Below are 23366 nucleotides of genomic sequence, written 5' to 3' on the forward strand. Positions count from 1 at the left end.
CTTCATTGATTTGTGTTTAACCCCAAGATACTTATCTAAATTTGCAAACAGCATTTTGTCTTTGTCTTGACATGACTTGATTTTGAGGTCACATGCACTACTAATTTGGCTACACTCAGAAACGAACACAGTAATGAAAGCTAAGTTTTTCAATTAATGTACTCTTATAAAGACCACATTTACATTTCTAGGTCTTGCTGCCTCTGAATTCAGCCATTGTAAATATCAGCACATTTTTCCACTACTCAGCAGCTAGTCAGAGTCTTTGAACTTGTCACCCAGATTTTGTATCATGTTCTTTTGATGTACTTGTACAATGACAAAATGTACATCTTGTAAATGTCAACACAACTAAAATGATCAATTGATGAGCACATTTTCCCACTCAAAAGCTGGTTGAAGCAGGACTGGTAAGCCTTTGAAATTGCTTTCAAGCTATTGCCTGTGTACAGAGGACTCCTTTATGAGTGATCTTCTGTTTCCCAGATAAAAGAATCTGCATCCAAATATACTTTATTTGGTGTTTCCGAGACCTTTGCTTGTTGCTGTCTTCTTTCCTTTTGTGTGTACCAACATTTAATTGACTAATATTTAAACAGAGACATTTATGTTGCGTTATATGCAAGACGTGTCTTGATACTGATTCTGTTCTACATCCAAAAAGCCATATAGTCTTCTTAATACTATGTTAGGCAATAAAGTCGCTCATCCTTCACATAGTTGGGATCTTAAGTTCTATGAGAACACTTCTGTTCAAGATTTTTCTTAGTGCTGGGGTTCCTCACTCTTAAAGGTAGTAGCAGAAATCATTTCTACTGTTTCAATCTTGTAGCATATATTTACCTTACCCCACCCACTATTTTATTTTTAGGCAAACAATTTTCAGCCCTATGATCTGTCTGGATTTGCAGTACCAACAACCCTTACAGCTCGAGATCAACAAAGTATGCCAAATGCACCATACAGTGGTAAGTATGGCATATTCACGTAAATTGGAAACTAATGGTTACTTTGAGATACATTGGATATTGCAGACTGTTGATTACACAGAATTTTTCTGGGCAGTAGAACGTGATATCAACCTCATTCTTTAACAAAAGGTTTGGATATATTTCTAAGATTCTCAAAAAGTTAAACCTGAATAGGTTTACGTACTTGACATATGATTGTCTTTTTGAGCTCACATAAGCAGACGTAAGCTGACAGACATATACTAGAAAAAGTAATAAGAAAACTGCGAAGCATTTTAAACATTTATTACAGACTATATGGGTGTATACTTGTGTTTGTTGGCTGGATGTTGATGAAGTGTTACATATTCCACAACTGTGATTTTCATAACTTGGATATAAAGTTATAATAGACATCTATATAGTTGAGCCACAAAAGGATGGATTTTTTTGTGGACATAATTTAACTTTTTCATTCAGAAAGATACAAAAATACAGATGAAATACAAATGTAATTGGTACATGTGCCTGTCTTTGTACCTGCAAGTACAAATATGAATGACTTGTTGCTTATAGTAAAGTGCAGGCATAATTATTTTTTATATTGGATTTGTGTATCTGTTATGTACAGTAATTAAGATGCAGGTAATTTAAAAGAGTGTAATTTTCATTTATTTTCTCAAACAATTCATCACTGTGGGATCTTGTTTCAGAACTATATGGCACTTTAAGTGTTAATGTTTGTATATTCATTATTTATATTTAAATTGTCTTGTGTTTGCCTGATCGTTATAAAATTTATGTGCCATTCTGAAGTGCTAAAAACTTTAGCTAAGATCTGGTTGATTCAGAGTCATGTACTCCCACTCACTTCATGGAATAAAAGACTGAACAAGCTGTGTCACCTTAGGTGACATGAGCAGACTTGAGAGGGGTGCAAGACCTAAAACGTGTACAATTTGGGTTCATGATCTGGAGTCTGTTATGGAAAGAATGTAAACTTTTCAAGCCTTTGCCATGTTTTCAGGCACTGTTACAGGTGATGCAAGCAAACTGAATCAGGTTGATGCCCATTCCCCAATTCCATCCACTCAACAGTCAGCAGCAGCTGGACAGTCAACCACACATCAGCAGCAGCAGCCATTCATCCATTTAAATTATAGTTATTACTATCCTTCCATGCTCCCTGGGGGTGGATTCCAGTACCCTATGTTTGCTGTAAGTAGTATATATATATATATACTAAATCAAAAAAATCAAAATCAAAATATTTAATGGAGAGTTGGATAAAGGGACAAAGATTATTTATGCCCTCTTATGATGTATAAGCTTTGTAGTCAAATTAACTGAAGTACGATTAACCTGAGTATTTATACACAGAATTGTTCAATAGCCTTTCCAATGTAGGAATTGGAAGCTAAAATTCGTTATTAACAGGGGTCGCAGCCATTAATCCATCTTAATTAGACATCATTGTTGGCTTGGCAGGATTGCATTCCTCAAAGTCTTTGGCATTGTAACTGCTATATGTTACTACAAAATGTTTCTGTTTCAAATAACAAGGCAAGTCCTATATTTATCACTTCTGGCCTTTTGACATAAAAAATCCAGTCAAGAAATGTAACTCTGTATCCCAGGAGAAACTGTTTAGTCACAGTGGATACATCCCATGATTTAGTTAGAACACCTCTTTGCAACACTTCAAAGAATGTAAAATCATGTCAACAGAAAATAAGTCTCGTCAAAGGAATAGATTCAGTATTTTTCACAAGTGTAGTTCTTCCCTTTGATCCTGTTTAATGTAGTACAAACTGAACCCTTTAAGCCATCAGTATACTGAAGATTGGCAACAGATTGGCAAATGTTTATCTTTTAGACACTTATTTTGCTCTCCACATTAAATTATTGTCAAAGTTCTATGTACATTCTCATTAATCTGTCAGTATTATATCCAGAACATCTGATATATTTTATTACATCATTTCATCAGATGCCACAAGGAACAAATTCACCTGCTGCACCTCCTGCTCATGGAGCAACAACTGCAAACAGTCAGTTCCAGAAAACCTATGGTGCCCACATGTATGGCACTACAAAAGGTATGTCTATTGCATGACAAGAAAACATCGCCTTCATATATTTTGTTGTTGTTATTTTGTTCTCTTGCCTATGTTAGCAGATAGAGGATCATCAATATCATTTCAGGCACTGATGTTGACATCCTTATTAAGTTCTGTCTGAATTGTTATGCCCATGTCTGTGTGGGTATGCATGCATGGGTGTGTCGGCATTTCTGTCACTTCATATTGGGATTAGAGCATCGTCACTTATTCCCTATCTGTCAGTACCCAAGATGGGGCACAAAATTGTTATGAATATGTGCACTTGGAGAACAGTGATGTGCGAGAACTCTACAAATTAGTTTTTAAATCACACCAGTTACAAAAATGTATGCTGTGCAGTATGTAATTTTTATGTAACTATTTACCAAGAAAGTGCATGTCATGACACAAGTCTTGCTTCCAGTAGAGGTCTTTCAGTTTTTGTTTTCTTCATGTATGAAATTGTTTAAACTGGTTTGACATGAATGGGTTCAATATAAATTGGATTGGCACATTGTGTCCAGGAACAAGCTTTCTGTCGTATTTTAAACCTTGCACTCATCGAAGAAGTTTTACAAATGCTTGTTTTAGATGGGCTACCTCCAAAACCACAAAGTGGTCAATTCCCCAACATGGTTCCTCTTGAGATTACAATTTCTTTTGGCGAATACTATCTAATGATGGCAGTGATTTTTAAAGTTTGAAGTATATCAGATTATTTTTGCTGGGGAAATGTTCATAAAAATACCAGTGAGTGACTCTGAAACGAAAATAATTTTGAATGTATGTTGGATGGACAAAGACAACCCCCATTACAGCAGTATTTCAACACTAAGAAGAAATGGGAGAATACCAAACTTGATTAAAATACAGGCAGTGTAAAAAGATTGAAATTTTGATTTCTTGTCTCAAGCAATTCAACACTGAGGGATCTTGTGTTACAAAACTATATAACACACTGACAGTTAAGATAAACTGAATTTTAAAAAAATTAAAAAGTAAGGATATTTATTTGATCAAAATACCTGTGTCTGAACAAGCAGACTATGGCATTGATGGACTTGAGCAATGCATGGATTCAAGAAAGGACAAATTTGGCAGAACTAATTTTTGTTAAAAGTATTATTTTGGAGTAGAGATATCCAAGAGAGAATGCCAGTGAACTGTGGAAAATTGTACATAACCATAAAGAACACCAGCTTGTTCAAGCTGGCTAAGCTAACTATGCCTCTTCAATCAGCAGACTGTGAAAGGTGGTTTGCACCACAGAACAATATTCATACACAGATAAGGAACAGATTTAGCTTGGAAGATATGAACAGATTAATGCTTATACAACTAGTGGAGACATCTTTTGAGGATTTTGATTTCAAAGTAGGTCTAACTTGAGCAGGAGGAAAGATTGGTATTTAGGTGTTAAGTAAATATTGAACTAGGACCATTTCATCCTCCCTCCCCTCCCCCTTTTTTTTCTCTTCTTCTGTATACTCCCCCCCCCATATTTTTGGTGATGAGGGGGAGCTACCCTTGGAGGATGAAATCCTAGTAGCATCACTGCAATGGTTAAGTAAGAAATTATACAGTGTTACATATATGTGATTTAATTTAAATGTTTGTTAGTTTACAAAAAAATTTTAAATTCCATTACATGCTGTTGTAATGTAACTTTATTTACTGGAATAGAGTTCAGTTCTGACTGATTTTTTTAATATTTTTGATGTAAACAACCTTATAGAGACAATGTATATAATGCTGACCTAGTTTCTGACCTTGATTCAAAACTGGTAAGAGTTTTAGTAAACAACTTTTTTTTGTTAGTTTTAACTTCTTTTTTATTCCATTACTTGTTATTGTAATATAACTTTATTTACTGGAATAGAGTTCAGTTCTGACTGATTTTTTGTTTTTGATGTAAGCAAACCTTGTATCTAATGCTAACCTAGTTTCTGACCTTGATTCAGAACCAGTAAAGGGTTTAGTAAACAACTTTTTAAAAAAAAAAATTTAAATTCTTTCTCATAGTAAGAGTTATAAAGCGGAATGAAGGCCATACTTGGAGTACATGACAAATAACGTGTTTATTGTTACAAACTTTTGGTTTTCGTAGAAGGATGAACTTTTGACCTCCATCCAGGAATCTGTTTTGCGTTGTTGTCAGACTTGTTGCTGATGTTTTGAGAAAGAATAGTCATTAGTGCCTTAACACTTGAGACATCCGGGTGTTTTATGGTGCATCCAGTTTAGGCTAATTATTTTATTTTATTAAAATTATTTTAAAGAAAAGTGATTCTTTTCCCTTGAATCACTAGTGCTCTAAATTAATTCTTGGACAAGGACATTTATCAAAATTCATACAAAATTAAAAAATTGGATTAATATTTTCTGTGATTCAACAAGAGACTGTTGACACTGCAGCACTTCACAGGTTACAACAGATTTCATCAAGCTTCATTTAAGAACTTCTATTTTTTAATTCTTTGATTAATTTTGGATTTGTTTTGTAAAACCTTAAGCTCTTTTTCTCAGTTTTACATTGTTTTCTAGGGAAATAAATTCTTTATTACATTTTACAAAGCTTGTTGTCTTTACTTTTTTCTTGTTACTTTCTGTAAGAGCCTAAAGATGTAACAACAGCTATACCTTAATCACAAATTGGTTTACTGTTTTTGGCTGCATGAGCTTCTATTGATGCTAAGCATTCAGATGAAAACGTGGTGTAAGTGATTGATCTTGACAGGTGTTTTAAATTTGTTGATACATGTAATATTTTTTAACCATTCAAGTGATTGCCATTTGCTGTGAGCATTAATGTTTTATTTTGTATTTTTACTTTGGATATTTGTAGAGGTTAATACATGAAATAAGTACCCACAAATATGCAAACTTTTACAGGCAAAAAGCACAAATTAAGTTGCCATGAAACTGTCTGGTATATATAAATGGTGAAAGTTGAGACCATCAAAAAGAATTAGTACTATAGTTATTTTACTAAACCATGAAAGCTGAGATCATCTGAAAGAAATAATAGTTTTCTTTTTAGTGTATGAAGATCTGAACCAAGCAGCTGACTTCAAATCTGCTTATGGTGTATCCCAGACACAGGCCAAAGGAACAGCTGGAAGTAAGTTAAGAACATTATTGGTGTGAAGGGTTTTCATCTACCTCAAGATATGGAATGCCGTCTACTCCCAGTTTATTAGTAAATTTTGTATTTCTAATAAGAAAGAGTCTTTCTTTGTAAGAGGACATAACTCAAACTTTAATCCAAAGAGGAAATATGCTGTCTGGTTACTTCCCTTGCCATTTGACAACTTCCTTGTAGTCATTTCATTACAAAATGCAAGGTGATTGCTTAAATCACCTTGCATTTTGTAATGAAATGACTGTACAAGGAAGTTGTCAAATGGCAAGGGAAGTAACCAGACAGTATATTTCCTCTTTGGATTAAATGTTTTAAATCAAAAATATTTGACTGTTTTTGATTGATGCTTTAAAAGATGATTTGAAGAAAAAACTGACATCTAAAATTCAGATTAATTGGTTTTAGATGTATAGTTAGTTGTTTATGTTAATTAAAAGGAATGTGTTTAACGGCATTTTACCTTTATGTTCAACCTTTTAATCCTGTTTAATGTACTGTATTTACCTAACCCTCCAGGACATTAGTATTCTCAAGATTTTGATTCTAAAACTTGTTTATTTTGCAGTTATAAAGAAGAAAGTTATCATAACTTGATTAACCAGTGGGGGTAACATTTCTTTCAGGTGTAAGTTGTCAAAACGGGAGTATTGCATGAATTTGGGGGGAAAAATTGCTTTTGATTCACTCATTATTGAGCTCTTTAAAACAAACCACCCATGCAGATGCTTGAACTGAAATTGAGTCTTGAACTGCAGGTTGGCAAATGGAATGTGGTACCTCAGACTATCAAGGCAGTATATGTCCTATTGTTTTTATGCCTACCATTTGGCAGAGTGAATTACGCTATGACCCTGTCTGTAAGTTAACATTTCTTTTCCACGTGAAGACCTCAGTTCTACATCAGCTATCACTGCCAGACTTTACTGGCAAGTGGTTCTTGATCATGCAGCCATGATTTTTCTTCGTTTTAAAGTGGAATTCCGCTTTTCTCCTGACTTGAATCCGATTTTCTTGATATAGTCCGGTTTTTTTATATATTATCATCTCCAATCCGGTTTTTTTGAAAACGGTCTGTTCGGTCCCATTCCGTAACGACCCTTGTAACATATTCATTCCATATATTAGTTAGCCCACGACTCGCTTAAAGAGTATTCTGATGGTCAAAAGTTTAAATTCATCCATTGAATATTCGTGTAGCGGAAACTGATGGCAGTGGAAAGAAGTGAGTTTGAAAAAAATGGTTTTCCAAGTTGTTGAGAGAGACCATGACACTAGAAGTTTAGATAAAGGTTTTTTTTAAAAAAAATGTATGGAAATGGGAATGACTGGAGCGAAAAGTTGACAGAAAGTTAGTTGGTTAGTCTATAAGAAAAATGAACGCAAGAGGACTGGCATTTTGTGACCTCTGCTCTATGTTAATTGCGGTTGGAAGAGTTAGGAACAGCACCTACAAAAGAAGCTGCATACGAAAAAAATTGAAGCTCAGAAGGCATCTGGAAAAAAAGTGCAGTTAATTACTATAAGAAGAAAGATTTCTTGCATGAGAAAACAGATGTAGCTCTCTGTCAGAATATGCACACTGCATGTTGCCAATACAAGCACCAGCTTGAAAGAAAAAGAAATAATTGCACATTGAACCCAAAAAGGAAGGCTAAACAAATCTTTTGCCAAAGCCGCACAAAGAGCTCGACTGGAATATCAACAGGCTGTGTCCATTGGAGAAAATGACCAGTGAATGTATGGGATTATTTGTATATAGTTGATGTACTTGGGTGTTGGTTTTTTTTAACAGCTTTGTTATGAAAAGAGAGAAGTATAATCTGTTTGCTGCAAAAAATTTGAAAATTTTATGACATGATGTGAACACTGACATACACATGATTGTTGTTGTTCTAGGGTTTAACGCCATTTTTCAGCACAAGATAGGCTTTATATGGTGGCCAGTATAACTGGTGGAGGAAGAACCCTGGAAAACCCAGGTAAGAACCACCAACCCACGAGAAGCTACTGGCAGGCTTTCCCACGTACCCATGCTAGCCATGCCTTGGACTCGAATCCAGACATGCACATGAAATAACTTAAGCACCAATATTATTGGAGAACACATTCATTGACAATAAATATTTTGAAATTATTCAAATCAAGTTGAAACTTTTTGGTAAGTTTGTTAGTTTTTCAAATGGTTATATTTTTATATATTATGATCATAAGTTGCACCAGGAGCAGTTTTTTATGATTGTAAAATGCATTTTTGTCAGGGGCCTTTGGTCTCCTGGACCCCCAGAGTGGGGGTGCTGCCACTCGAGACCCCGTTGAGGGAGGACCTCCAAACCCCCCTTTCAGATTTTCAGCTTTTTTTTGTGGATTACCAAAATCATGTCTTTTGATGAAGAATACAAAAACTAGTTTGACTTTTGGGCTCAAAAGATCAAATTTCAAATCACCATGAATGAAAGAAGAATGGTTTCTGCACAATATGTTTAGTTCTGCATCATGCACCAGGATCAAATTTGTGGATGGCTTGCACTTGTGAGAAGGAAAAGCAAATTGATTTACTTTATTAAAGGTCAAAGTGACTGTATAAAATAACAGTTCTATATCACAGACATGGAGTAAAGTTTGTAAATGGCCTCTTGGTAAGGAAGAAGCCGACTGATTTTGGAGTCAAAAGGTCGAGGTACAAGATTGACCAAAACTTGTAGAGAACTTACAGTTTCTTTTTTGGGGTCCAAAGGTCAGAGTCATTATGTCCCAAAGAAAAAAGGTTTTTCCAGAGTAACATTTGTTCTAAAGCAAGTTCCTTATCCAAACTTTGTGATAGCTTGCACTTAGAGGAGTGGTTCTTCACATTTTTGCACAGTGACCCAGATTAGGTTTGTGATGTTAGACTTGCATACATGCCAACCATTATGCTTTTGGCGTAATCATTACACTTCTTTTTCTCTCACTAAATTAAGCCTTACACATAAATGTATTTGGATTACGTGTTTTAGCTATTTCCCCCTCCAAAAAAAATTAATAATTTGTTTTCTCATTTTTATTAACATCCCATTAATCCCACAGACCTTATTCTAGAAAAATCCGGCTTCTATGTAACTACGACGTAAGAGTATGCTCGTCCATAGACATGCATGCACTTTCCTGGCAGTATTATGTTCTTTTTAAAGCAGCTGCCATATTTCCAAGAAGCATGCTGGTTCTGCTTTCAACGTTTAACCATGGTTTCTATTTATAGCAACTGTATGGCTTAGTTAGGAGAGAACAGACTGGTTTTCTAACTTTGCTCGCAGATTCTTTGTTCAAATTCATATCTGGTACATAATCAGGCTGTTGGTATTTGGCGCTAAAAGTCATGTCTGATTTATTCTAGTCGATGCGTGTGTTGGTGCAAAAATGTTTTTCAAATAATTTCACAGGTGGATTGTTAAAAGATGTAAAATCAATTCAGAGACGAATACATGAATTACACAATACAGTGTTCCATTTTAGGGCAGCTTCATGACCCTTGCAGGCTGTGTGGAAAGGATTGTAATATTGGTCATGGTGTGTAAAACAAAGAAAGCTTGAATTAGCTTGTTTTACTAACTCCAGTACAAAGGTAATTTCTTTTTTACAGCAGAACTAAATTGTGGACACAAATTTTATAAATGCATAGGCGTTTATGTACCAAGTTCTTAATATAACACGGACTACCCCTAGCGGTAGAAAACTTCATTGGTCCTTTGTTCAAATGGATGTTTCCTGATTCCAAAATTGCAGAAAATGTGCATGTGCAATGTTGATGTTGTTGGGTTCAACATCATTTTTCAGCACACAGTAGGCTGTACATGGCGGCCAGTATTAATGATGGAGGAAGAACCGGGAAAACCCATGAAAAGAACCACCAACCCACGAGAAGCTACTGGCATGCATGTGCAAGAACATACATCTAATATTGTTAGGTGTTTAGCAGAAGATACATCACTTAAAATTGCAGAAGCTATAAAAGATGCGCCGTTTAGTATTGCAACAGACAGGAGTAGTGATTATGATGACAAAACGTTGTACCCAGTCTGTGTAAGAGACTTTGACAACGAAAAGGGCAAAGTCAGAGTATTCTTCTTTCATTACCAGAAATAACAGTAGATTCCACTGGAGAAAACAGTTTTTTATTTTCTTGATGATGCTTTGAATAAATATAAGTTGGCAGAACTGTATGGGGTTTTCAGCTGATATTGCGTCAGTGATGACTGGAATTAATAAAGAAGTTGCATTCTGTATTTTGAAAAAATGTTTCCATCATTGTTCATATCAGGTTGTCTCTGTCATAAGATGCACCATGCTGCAGGAAAGGCTGCTGATAAATTAGAAGTTATGAAGTATCAAGTTGGCACTCTACCTGACAATGTACTTCATGCGGACAGAGTTGATTTTTATCATCTTATTTTCCAGCTAAAAGACCCAGTAACTGAAAGATATAAATTTCCTCTACTTTGTCAGGTTATGAAAGGAATATTGGTTCTTTACCATTTAAATGCTGACTGTGACAGATTGTTCAGTATTGTTAGCAAAAGTAAAACTGAATTCAGATCCAGGCTTTGTAACCCAGCACTTAGTGCTCTACTGGTGTGCAAAACATTCATAGTCTCAGCTGGTACAAAGTGTTTTGAAATGCAGTATGAGACTTTGTTGCTTTTTAAAGCTCAAAGTGTTGTATATGAAAACTTGAAGCAGCAATTGATGTTAAAAGTCCAGAGGGATAAATAAATCATTTTGTACATATGCTCATTGAATTTTTATCATGTTTTATGTGGATTACTCTTTTTCCTCGGATTACTCTTTTTATCCACTTGAATTCCACTTTTTCCTCGCCAGGGGTTGGCATGTATGGCCTCACCACCTGTCAAATGCTAAACAACCACATGGGTAATAGATTTCAAATTGTTACAGTTGATCTCGGCAACCCACTCAAAACAGCATGGTGGTGCACTTTTAGGTCATGACCCATGGGTTAAGCAGACCTGCCAGCTCTTACGATTTTGCTTTAAGTCTTACGAAAATTACCCTTAAAATATGGACTTGCATCATACTATAAAAAAATACAGAAAAATGATCGTTGCCGAAAGTAATGAGATTTTTGTGAATAAAAGCTGGAATTTACATCATGTGCCTATTTGAGTGTCTTGTGGCATGTGATATGATTGCCGTCGTCATGTGAAATGGAAAAGAATTGCCAAGAATTATGTCAAGTTGGGAGATAGCAACAAGCCATTGAGCTGCATAGGGTTTGGAACTAGAGTTTGTGCAACTAGTGGTAAAGAAAGTCTACGCGTACTATACAAACTTTTCATTTGAACATAATGTTTATCATCAATGCGACAAACTTTTAATTATGTTTTCCAGCTTTACAATAGCAATTATTGATATTTTGTTAACACCTTACTGAAAATTGGTCAATCTTACGAACAAAAAATCAACTGCCTGAAATGGACTTGTTAGGGTTGGCAAGTCTGGTTAAGAACCTCTGACTTTGGTTGTGGGGTGTGAAGGTCACACGTCTTAGTCATAGTAAGTTTAATTTAAAAGAAGTAATGGATTCTGCAGCTGCGCAGGTTATTGAGACTTGCCTCCATAGAGAACTATTAAACACATGGTGGGTATATACTTTTAATTCTCTTTTCTTGTTCAATATTGGTCTTGCTGCAACAAAAGATGAAATAAATTTATTTCCAACCAGGTATGGTTCAGCTTTTGCTTATGTTATTGATAAAGTGTCCTAGTTTTGTAACTTCTTTCAGTTTGTAGATTTTATTTGTGAATCTGTTTACACAGCACAAAATAATATAATTTTTGTCAAATATTACTTTTATTTTAAGACCAGAATACACATTATTTTGTTCAAAACAGCAGCTCTATGTATGAGAATACTGCATTGTATTTTGTTTTTGTTTTTATATCTGAAAATTAAAATTAAATTTCTGTGGTATACTTCTTTATATTAGTAATGTTTATAAACATTAATCTACTTCAGCTTCTCTTACCTCTGGCACTGGATCAAGTGACATCCCTATCCCTGGCTATGGACCAGGAAAATCTCATGCCACCGTAAGTGACAAGTGATGTTTTGTATGTTAAATGGTTAAGGAAGAAGGAAAAGGTGAACTTATGTTAGGTATATATTTTCTCTCAGATTGCCACTTACATAACATAGATTTACAATGCCTCCTTGGTTATAGCTTAATCTTTTGATTAAAGATCATGTTAAACAGTGCAACCCCGCTATAACATGTTTTGTTAGAACAACAATTGGGATCAATGCAATTGTGGCATGGTTCCCAGTATTTTACAATAGTTTCAAAATTTTGAAGTACAACAAAAAAGTTTCAGTACCAAAATAAATTACATGGATTTAGTAATTTGGAAAGATGTATTTTATTGTTCCAAAATGTCTTATCACTGCTATCATCCTTTATATGAATAAAGATGTTAAATTTACACATTTGTGAATGTTCACGTCTGTGGAGTCAATAGTCACTGCATTTTGTTCTTGGTTTACTTACGAAAGATGCCAGCTTTTTAAAAGTTGATAATTATTATTTTAATTATTGTTGAACCATCAACAGTGAAGAAATAAAAATTTTGTGTTTGTCTTCAATGCATCCTGTGTACATTCACTATGTTGAGGGTAAATAATAGCCAACAGATGTTTGCTTGCTCAACCAGCACATGTGACCAAGCACAATACAGTGCAGTGGTAAAAAATGTTTCTCATTTGAATTTTGAAATAAATTTACATAATTAGGTATTTGCTAATCATCATATTGATATCACAGCTTAATATTGTAGAATTGTAAGGCACTTCTTTATAAAAACATTGAAAAATACGAAAGCCATCATTACACACACTGGGTATAACCATGTCAGAAAATCATCATGCAATCAACTGATGAGTTAATCACATTGATTCCCGCACCCATTAGTCCATTTGGTCTTTAACAATTATCCTTGCTGTAGTAAAAAAAAATTACAGTATTCAAATTTGTATGGAATCTAGCAGAGAAATTATATTGATTTGAAAATTATACAGACACTACTTAAAGACCTCGACAAGTTCACATGCATACATACTGAATCATGTATTTTCTTTAATTTTACTTTTAAGTTTCTTTTGCTTTATTTCTATGCATTGAATTAAGGCACATCATGATCAAAGCAGAAAAGGCTAATGTGTATGCTTCTGTGTATTTTCAATGTAATTTTTATGGATTCATTGTTATGGATGCTTTGAGATTTGACATTGAGTACATGTATCAAAATGCTTCAACTATTCATGAATTGCTGAAGAAATTTAGCTAGCCTCTTTCTTACATTGGGCTGCTCACATATTCCAAGTGAGTTTCCTGTTCAGGCTTCTTAAAAAATACAATTAAATTTTTTAAAAAGTTGTATATTTCCCAAATAAAATCTTCAGAGTGTATATACAAAGACTAGTTTTTGTATAAAATGAGGTAACTTCTTTTAAGTTGATTTCAGTTTCTTTCTTATTTACTGGAAAAGAATTATGATTTATTTTCTTCACCTATTTAATTTTAATTTCTTTAATAGCAGTGGGGTTCTTTTCTTAATCACAGTCAACAATGAAATCAGTTTTTTGAGTACTTAAAATAAGCATCTAGCATATTGACAGAGGTGCACTTTCAGAAAAGTGAATATGCATATACCTTCTTGCGGGGGACGGGGGGCAGAAGTTAGGGTAATAAAAGAATGTGCAAAACTATGTGCTTCAGTGGCACAGTTACCCAATTGCATCAGTATGTACTCAACGAGAAATACACGTATAGTAAAAACAGATCGCTTATTTAATATTTTACTTTGTTAATAGAGCAACACATTGGTATACATACATACTGTATAGCATGAATAGTTGGAGTATCAACACCATGTACTCACCAGCCAATCTCATGGCATGCATGAGAGTAATTTCATAATAATTTCTTCAAACATAAGCAGACAGAATTATAATATTTAGTAATTTTGAGATCCTTAGATGTAAATAACAGCAAAATTGCTTTACTCATTAACCCTGGCGCCAAGTTTACGTGGCAGGAGGTAGTAGCCTACTGCCGAGTTCTGTAGCATCAAGGTCATGTATGATACACTAAAGTGGGTGTTATTATAGAAAGGTAGACAGATGTGGCTCTACAATGATACCAAATAATCTGGAAGTTGTAGTTGTACTGCAAAATACAGAGGGAAAAACCTAATTTTTTTGGACCTGATTTTTTTTCACACAAATTCCCCCATGGTTGGAATCCGATTTTGTATCTGGATTTTAGACTTTTTGGTCTCAGATCTAAGGCAGACCGATATGAATTGCAAACAGACAGATGAACCTTTGCAAAAAATAGGATAAGATGGGCATTTGGAGAAAAGAGTGATCTCGATAAGAAAATGATGGGTCCATTAAGCAAACCAAATAAAAATCTAAATTTTTACCTTTCTGCTCATGTGCGGGCAAAATAGCCAATGAAAAACGATCTTTCTAACACAACTAGGCATTAGGTTTTTGGAAAATCACCTGGAAGTTGATGTATTAGGATGTATTCAGAATTAGCCCACAACATGTGTTTCCTACTCGCATTTTAGGCAAAAACATCAAAAATCTCCAAGGGTTAACGAGTTATGGAAAGATGAAGTACATTACAGTTCAATATGTACACACGTGTACATACCTAGGTCAATAAATGGTGTAAGTTTAAATTTCATACTGCTAGAATTAAGAGGACTTAATGGTTTCATTGTTCGTGGATCAATAATAATAAGATTAACGCTTTTGAGACATCTTTCAGCAATAGGCTAAGATCAAATTTTTCAAAAGGACCATCCATTGGTTCAAATTTTCATGTTTGGCACAAAACATCAAGGAATTTGTGAAATTTTAAAATTGTAGGAGTCATGCCAAATTTATTGTTATATTCAGGTTCATGCGTGATCTCTTCCTCAAAATGGTAATAAACTTTTTACACATTAATTTTTATACTTTGATGACAATTTTTATCGTGTACAAGAGAAATAAATGTATATGGCATTTCAGGAGCAACATCACAATCATGTTATATTTGAATTCATATGTGATCATTTTCCCAAATGATAATAAATTTTTTACATATTTTTTGTACTTTGAAGAAAAGATAAATACTTTTTCATGTACTTCTAGATGTATATGAAATTTCTGGTTCCAAGTTCGTGCTATAATGAAGCATACTGTAGCAGAGTTGTACTGAATCAACATTTACTTTCCTTTTTACTGCTTAGTAATATGCTGTCTTGCTATCCTGAACAGTAATTCCTTTGTAAGAAGCAAATGTTTAACCCGAGTATACACTGCATTGAAAAAAGGTTTAAACATGCTTGTTTTGACCATGTATGTTGGTTGATGCAGCAGGTTTATTTTTTATGAACTACTCTGATAATAATCTGGCATTAGCTTTTGTATCAATTATGATATCTAAATTTTGGTTAATAGAAACTAAATATGGGTAAGCTTTTAAAGGCAAAAAAAAAAAAGACAAAATTTTCTTTTGAGCAATGTATGTGGAAGCTTTTATATAGGTAGGACTATAGTAGTGTGAGAGTATATGGCTTTTTAAAATTTGTATCTGCTTGTTGCTAGGTCTTGTCACTCAAAATTTAGAAAACCACAAGCCAGTGTTGCACCTTAGTTGCGCTATCAAGGGGTCATTTATTTACCTCATTCTTCCTATTATAATAAAGGTAAGGAGATTTATTCCAATTTGGGGACACTGGCAGTTTGGGGTGGCAAAATGTCTTCTTGACTTGCTCAAAGTGCAACACTGTAAGCAATTTTCCATTTGTACTACATTTTTGTAGATATCAATATATGCACAGGTATAATTACACATTGTCTTTACATGATTAAATCATCTTCGTCATTTAATTAATGAAAATGATCAGAAGAATATATCAGGCACTAAATTGATCTTCGATTTTAGAGTTATATTTCATGTATGATTTGTTGTTTCGGTTATCTTTAATACACCCATCAAAAGGCAGAGCTCATGTCATCCTTCTGTCCATATGTTACTATTTTAATCTTTGCTCCATTCATCATTTGCTAAGGTTACCATACATTGTGGATGTTTTTCACTTGGGACAGTGAAGATAGGTATTGATCTGGGAGTCAAAAGGTCAGATGTCAGTGAAAGAAGAGAAAAATTGTTTTTGTACAATACTTTTTGTTCTGCATCACTGACCTTTACTAAACCTTGTGGATGGCTTGCACTTGGAGAAAAGAAGAAGTATATAATTTTGGTTTCAAAACTTAAGAGACAGGCTCATTGTGGCTAAAAGGAGAAAAAATGTTCCTCCACAATATTATTAGTTCTACATAGCATGCCTATACATTTGTAGATGGCATGCACTTGGACTAATGAAAAAGCCTATAGAGTTTGAGGTCAGAAAGTCTAAAGTCAAAGTAAATAATCAAAAGAGGAAAAGAGGTTTCTGCACCATAAAAGTATATCACAGACCTTGTTGAAACTTTGTGAATGGCTCACGCATTCGGTATTGAAGAAGCCTTTTGATTTTGGAGTCATATGACCATGGTCACTGTGACTAAAAGAAGGAAAGTGGGTTTTGTACACAGAGTTTAGTTATTTACATAGAGGACTATTCAACTTGGGGTATATGATGTGTTGTTGTTCATGATATCCTTGTTCCCATATCTTGCATATGAATTGTTGTAAGAGTACCAAGGAATTTAAAATTATGATGTACCAATGTATTTGGTTTCAAAGGCATTTGGATGTATACTGCTGTGAATTCATTTATTTTTATGTTGAGTACTAAGTTTCATGTATTTCAGGTTCACTACCTACCTGGAAATTAAAGACCAAATGAATAATTATCCTTCCTTTTAAGCAATTAGAAATTCTTCCTCTATCCACATATTTAAGTATCAAATGAATTGACCATGTTTTAATTCCAAAAATGTTACATTTCCTTGTTGGTATGATGAGACTTGTTAAATTGACTTTCGTTCTTCTGACATAAAATGGAGAGCATTTAACTCTGACCAACATATTTTATATTGTTAGTCTTTTAATGTAAATTTTAAAATTGCTTCTAAGTTAGTAGTCATAATGTTTGCCTTGGATTGTGATTGTGCACCACAGGGTTGTAAAGACTCCTGATGTCTTATTTTCAGAGACAAAGAAATAAAACCCAAACTAATAAGCACACAAATATACTTCAAATGATTCTTTTTAGCAACTTCATATATGCAGTAGTTAAATAGTGTCTTTGATTCAGGACATTTAAAGTAGAAAACCATAAAGTTGGGTGAGGTGAATGATGGTTGAGGCTTGTTCGACTTGAAGAAGCGACATATTTCCTCATGCAAAACAGTTCAGTCAGAAACAATTGGGCAGCCCTTTTACCTTGAAAGCTGCTTCACAGTAGAGTATGCATGTTAATGATGCACTTGCTTATCTCCTTGTTCCCTGCATAGTTTCTAGGTTGCTATTCTGCATAAAGGAACATGCAACTTTTTTTGTTTCATTTAATAATGACAAGCCATCTCTCTCTTTAAAAATAAATCAGATGGCAAAATGTTGAATTACCATATTTATCTAATGATGAGACAATATTCAAATAAAAACCTAAAGCCCATTATTAGACTAGCTATCCCAGTTTGGTTAGTGCTGGAGGCAATTACTGAGAATTTTCTTGTATCATAATTTTGTTGAGAAGGCTTTGATGTAATCAGAAATCTGTTTAATGTTAGGTTCTTTTCTGATACGATGCCATATTGCTGTATATCCAAACCATCAACATCAGAGTGTGGATTGAATAAGTTCTTATAACGGATAAAGTTGGCTGGTATCTAAGACAGTATGGTCTGGCATAATTGACAGATGTTAGCCAAGGAATCTCTTCCTGCTAAGTATTAGCCATAAATTTTTGTCAGTTAACCTCTAATTGTTGAACCTACACTGGGAGGTGTTGGCATGATGAGATTCTTTTTCAGACTTTCGTTCTTCTGACTTGAATGGAGAACTACTTCATCTCTGACCAACATTTAATCCTGGGAAACAATATCTTGAGCATTTGATTTCTTTTGTACCCTTGATAGTCCCTTGCCATCAACAAGCAATACATTTGTGGAATGTGGGATTTGACGAAAGAGAATTTGATGGGTTTGGAAACATTGGCTTGTATCAGTGCGGTGATGTCCTGCTGTGAACAGATATAGTTGTCTTATGGTGCAGGTACAAAAGCAATTTTGGTATGATATTGCAGCAACACAAACAATTTGCTTTCAAAGGGATAGCATCTAATGAATAAGCAAACACAGTGGCCAATTTGAAAACCTTGTTACTGTTACCATAGCTGCCAACCCTCACGAATTTTGCATGAATTTCATGACTTTTTCAGTGATTCACGGATTCATACCGCAAGCCAAAAATTCACGAATTTTACAATTCTCAATTATTTTAAATCTTTAATAAAATAACCGATTTCCCATTAAGCACTTGTCATGATATTCACAGTTGCCAAAATGGTCCGGTGCTGCTGGTCATGATATTAGTAGATCTACAGCTGATTAGTACAGTTGGCCCGGTAGATAGCATTTTAGTCTATTTTAATCTATATGTATAAGAGTAGTTTTACAAATGCTTTTGAGAGAAACTGGGACCTAACCGGAATTTTGCTCCGCGCATGTGGAACCAACACTGATTTGAGTTACCATTCAGCATCGCATTTAAGATCTTGAAAATGTCTTCACCACCAAGGAAAAAGAAATGTATTGCTCAAAAAGTGAAGTTTAATTTGGAATATATGAAAAATTGGCCGTGCATTCTGCCATTAAACATTGATATTCATCATGCTTTTTGCACTCATTGTGCCATCGCAGAGACGATGTAAGGAAGCACATCGGTTGCAAAAAAACATGTAGAAGTTGGGAAAATTAAGAATTCGCAGATTTCAGCACTGGGATATTTTAAGCCATCGGCGGAAGACCTGCAAGCTACCAACGCTGAAGAATTATTTGTGAGCTTTTTGTCAAACACAATCTACCTTTATCAGCTGGAGACCATGCTAAACATCTGTTCCAACAAATGTTCCTGGACTCGAAAATCACTTCCAAATTTTCCTGTGAAAGAACCAAAAGTGATGCAGCTCCTGTGCATTCCTCACCGCAACAGTGACAGCGAAGGAGTATTTTCTCTAGTGAGGAAAAATAAGACAGACTTTAGGACCTCCTTAGCTGCAGAAAATTTGTCAGCAATTTTAGTCACCAAGATCAACCAGCAGGCAAGAAGTCTGAACTGTTTAGAAAACATTTACGTTCAAGCAGTTGTGGAAGTTCAAGTCTGCCACAGTATCATGTCTTGATATATAAATATTTCTGCATATATGTAGTGCTTTAGTTTTATATTGCGATCTTGATATATTGTAGTATTGATGGTCAGAGTGGATGGAGTTATTATCATGGTATTTTTCAATAATTCATGTCCAAATTCACGACTTTTTATCCATATTTTTACTAATTGTGAGCCTGGAAGGTTGGCAGCTATGCTGTTACTCGTCCTGAGCAGAAAATTGTATTGCCATTGGGTTTTCACCAGAAGACATAATGTCTAATTAGTTCCAAATGAAAATGGTACTTATGTTCAGTATGGCTGCCACATAGGCCACCTTGGAAATTTTGTTATCGCTGCTTCTGAATGGATGGCCATATCATAATGGGTTATTCACCAAAATATTTCTTATGATGTAGTATAGGTCCTAAATAAAAATGGTACTAATCTGACATCCAATATGGCTACCACAGTGGCCATCTTGAAGATGTTATTATTAATCCTTACCACGGAGTATTCACCAGAAGACTTACATAGTTGGTCCAAAATGAAATGGAATTGATCTGATATCCAATATGGCCACCACAGTCTTCATCTTGAAAATATTGTTATCACTCTTTGACACAACCACTTCAGAAAGGATAGTTGTATCCGCTTGGGGCCTTTACTAAACAACGTTTGATGATATCTAGTCGGCCCTAATGGTGCCATTTAGACATCAAGATCCCTGCCACAATTGCCATCGTGAAAATCTTGTAATCACTATTTTTCCTGAATTGACAATCATATCAGCATGGGGTTTTCCACTGAAAGACTTGTTATGTTTTGTTGGTTGTGAATGAAATGGTGCTGATCCAACTTCTAATACAACTGCCACAATGGTCATCTTGAAAATCTTGTTATTACTACTTCTAGATGGCTGGTCATATAGACATTGTGCTTTCACCAAAAAGAATTCTTATGTCAAGTTAGTATTAAATAGAAATGGTACTGGTCTGACATGAATATGCCATTTATCTTGAAAACATTATTATAATTACTCCTGCACAACATATCAACATGGGGTTTCCACCAGAAGACTTCTTACGATGCCTTGTTGGTCCTAAATAAAAAACAAATTATGCCAAGCTGACTAAGTATATCTACAACAGCGGCTAGTTTGATCATGTTATTGCTGAAGAATATTGAGGATTATTTCATCATTCTGCAGTTGAGAGGAGGAAAGTCTTTTCTTGAATTTCCAAAATTTCAACCACTTCAGTGTTTTTTTTTTTTCTTTCTTGGCAAAATGCAAATAAATGTCAAAAATGTTCAGTTATGGCATATATTTAGCATACTCCTTGAACATACCTTTCTTTACTTTTGTTTTGATTATGCTTTTCATCAGATTTTTCAGATGCACCACAATAGTAAAAAAAATCAAAGTTCTAAGAGTTCTGTGTCTAGCATAGTCTCATGTAGACCCACTTTCCTTCATCCATACTAACATTGCTTCTAGAGCTTGTCATAGTGTGCATGGATATCTCAAGAGTCTTCATTTTTATCTGAAATTGTCCATTTCTGTATGTTATACTACCATCAACACTTTTACATCCCACTGTGGAATCTTTATTTGTCATCATAATCTTGTTAAAGTGCATTCATTCAATTACATTACATATTTGGCCCTTTGTGCATTCTTGTTCATTTACATTTTACATTAATTACAACTAAAACATTCTCAATTATTACTGACATATCTCAGAAATGGATGAAATTGTTGGGAACAGAAAGTAAGAAATCAGAATTTATCTGCAGTATACTGTTTTTTATGGTTCCCTGATGCATTTTTTCTTTTCAGAATGACTTCTGCACAAAATTATATGCATTTTGTAAATAGTATGGCAAATCATTGTAAGTTTATTATGATTTTATTTGCTTAACAAATTTTTTAAAAATCGATAGTATACATACAAGGAAAAGTCTTGAGATAAGTGAAACATAATCATTGCAAGTACAGTTTTATTAATGATAAATGCATATTAAATACTACTATGGAAAAACAAAATTAACTCTTGAGACAACCATGTTATAGTATTATTTCTAACTGCATGTAACCCTTGTGTCTGTGTATCTCATTATTAATAGGCCTTTGACAAGCAAGGTTTCCATGGTGGCACTCCTCCTCCTTTCAACTTGCAGCTGGCAGTGCCAGGAACCCAGGCTGGTCCCTTGGGTGCTCCAACCACACCATATGGCACAACATTCATGCCCATGATGGCCCACCAAACCCACTCCCAGATGATGCATCATCCATTACAGGTAAACGTGTTATTGTAAAAGGTTGGTTAAGATTAAACTTCTCCCCTTCATACTGTAAGAAGAGGAATTTTTGTGCACATGGAAAGTCAAGTTTTCATCTGTCCACTTCAAATTAGGGGTTCAAAGACATGGTCAGGAATATTTATGGAAACTCTTTCTGTGTAATATAGTAAAATAAAAAACTAAACAAAGTAAAAATTAATTTCCTACTATTTTGTGTGCTAATAACTTGCATAATCTACCTTGTTAACATTCACCACCCTGTGACCCCTATCACTGACAGACATTAAATTATTTATTGTTATAAGCACAGGACATAAGATCTTTCTCAACCTCTTCTGACTTATAAGCCAAATAGGATTATTGTTCAATGGCAAGGAATGACCAAGATTGCAGGAATCCCTTTATGACAAAATACCAGTCCATTGTGGGTTAACCTCAATCCCAACTCTACCAAATAGTGGTATTTACCATCCTTTAGCAGATATTTCTGTCTTTAAATAATAAAGACTTCTCTTCCTATCAGATAATATGTGTTCAGATACAAATGTAAAATTTTACAAATGTCAACAAAATTAATACCAGATTTGTACTGACGTGCCTGGTATGTTCAGCGCTAGTCAGAAATGGAGTAAGTACATTACTTTGCATTATTATCCCAGCTTGGTGATAAAAAATAAAGGTTGACTTTCTGGTGTTTTTCATTGATTTCATGTTGATCCATTGCCATTGTAAGTGTGCATAAAAGTCCAGGTATGTATGATCTCAGTGGAGTTGCCTCTTGTACATTGTATGCTGAGTCAGAACTTGAGTTACAGTAAAATAAACCAATTAGCCACATTCCTGAAAATTTCGTTTCCTCTACGTTAGGAAAGGAAGTGTAGTTTGAAGCTTAGCTAAAATGTATTAAAATTATAATTAATATTCTCTCTGCCTAATAGTTCATAAGTAAGAAATTGTGTATAATAAAGCTACAGAATGGGAGACTACTGTGGCCTTGTCTGCTGGTAGAAAGCTAATATCAAGGGGTATCGTTCTTGACTTTAGTTTGGGTATTGATGTGGTTTCAAGGACAGATGATCTGTTCAGTCACCTTTTTTTCAGTATCGGTAAAACATTAATTAATTTACATCCCCCAAAAAATTCAGCAACTTAATAAAATTTACTTGGATGTTGAACAAGAAATGAAGCTGCATCACTTCCATGCTTCTATCATTTGCAACCCTCGCATTTTAATTGGTGTTTCCACACTACATGGGAAATCTGGATTAAAGTAAAGAAAAAGAATTGGTGATGTTGAATTTTCGGTCAGAAGTTTGGGAATAGTCAGGAATTTTGAGCTACCACTTTTGATGACAGAATAATATGTGTAATTTAGATGCAGTTGAAGTGATCACAAGTTAAATTTATCGAGTAGAATTTTCAGATGTTATAGAAGCTTAATCAGTTGTGTTTGTGTCTAATCACTCGGGCAGTATAATCGGCAGGTAGATCGGTCATCCCAAAG

The 23366-nt window shown here is 34.5% G+C and overlaps 1 protein-coding gene across 2 annotated transcripts in view; it reads left to right on the forward strand.

Annotated features, from left to right (window-relative positions):
- The window catches only part of LOC149801664 (uncharacterized), a 136776-nt gene that overhangs the window by 107784 nt on the left and 5626 nt on the right, over positions 1 to 23366 (forward strand). Inside the window, exons 19-24 of one of the 2 annotated variants that reach the window (XM_089955940.1) lie at positions 872 to 968; positions 1978 to 2168; positions 2941 to 3049; positions 6093 to 6173; positions 12205 to 12278; positions 21686 to 21859. In XM_089955940.1, the coding sequence (XP_089812066.1) occupies positions 872 to 968; positions 1978 to 2168; positions 2941 to 3049; positions 6093 to 6173; positions 12205 to 12278; positions 21686 to 21859 (726 nt within the window). The remainder of the gene's footprint in view (positions 1 to 871; positions 969 to 1977; positions 2169 to 2940; positions 3050 to 6092; positions 6174 to 12204; positions 12279 to 21685; positions 21860 to 23366) is intronic. The other variant, XM_089955941.1, reaches the window with a different exon arrangement.

This window comes from Sinohyriopsis cumingii, chromosome 4, assembly GCF_028554795.1.
Source record: "Sinohyriopsis cumingii isolate HCF-2022 chromosome 4, ASM2855479v2, whole genome shotgun sequence".
Lineage (NCBI taxonomy): Eukaryota > Metazoa > Mollusca > Bivalvia > Unionida > Unionidae > Sinohyriopsis > Sinohyriopsis cumingii.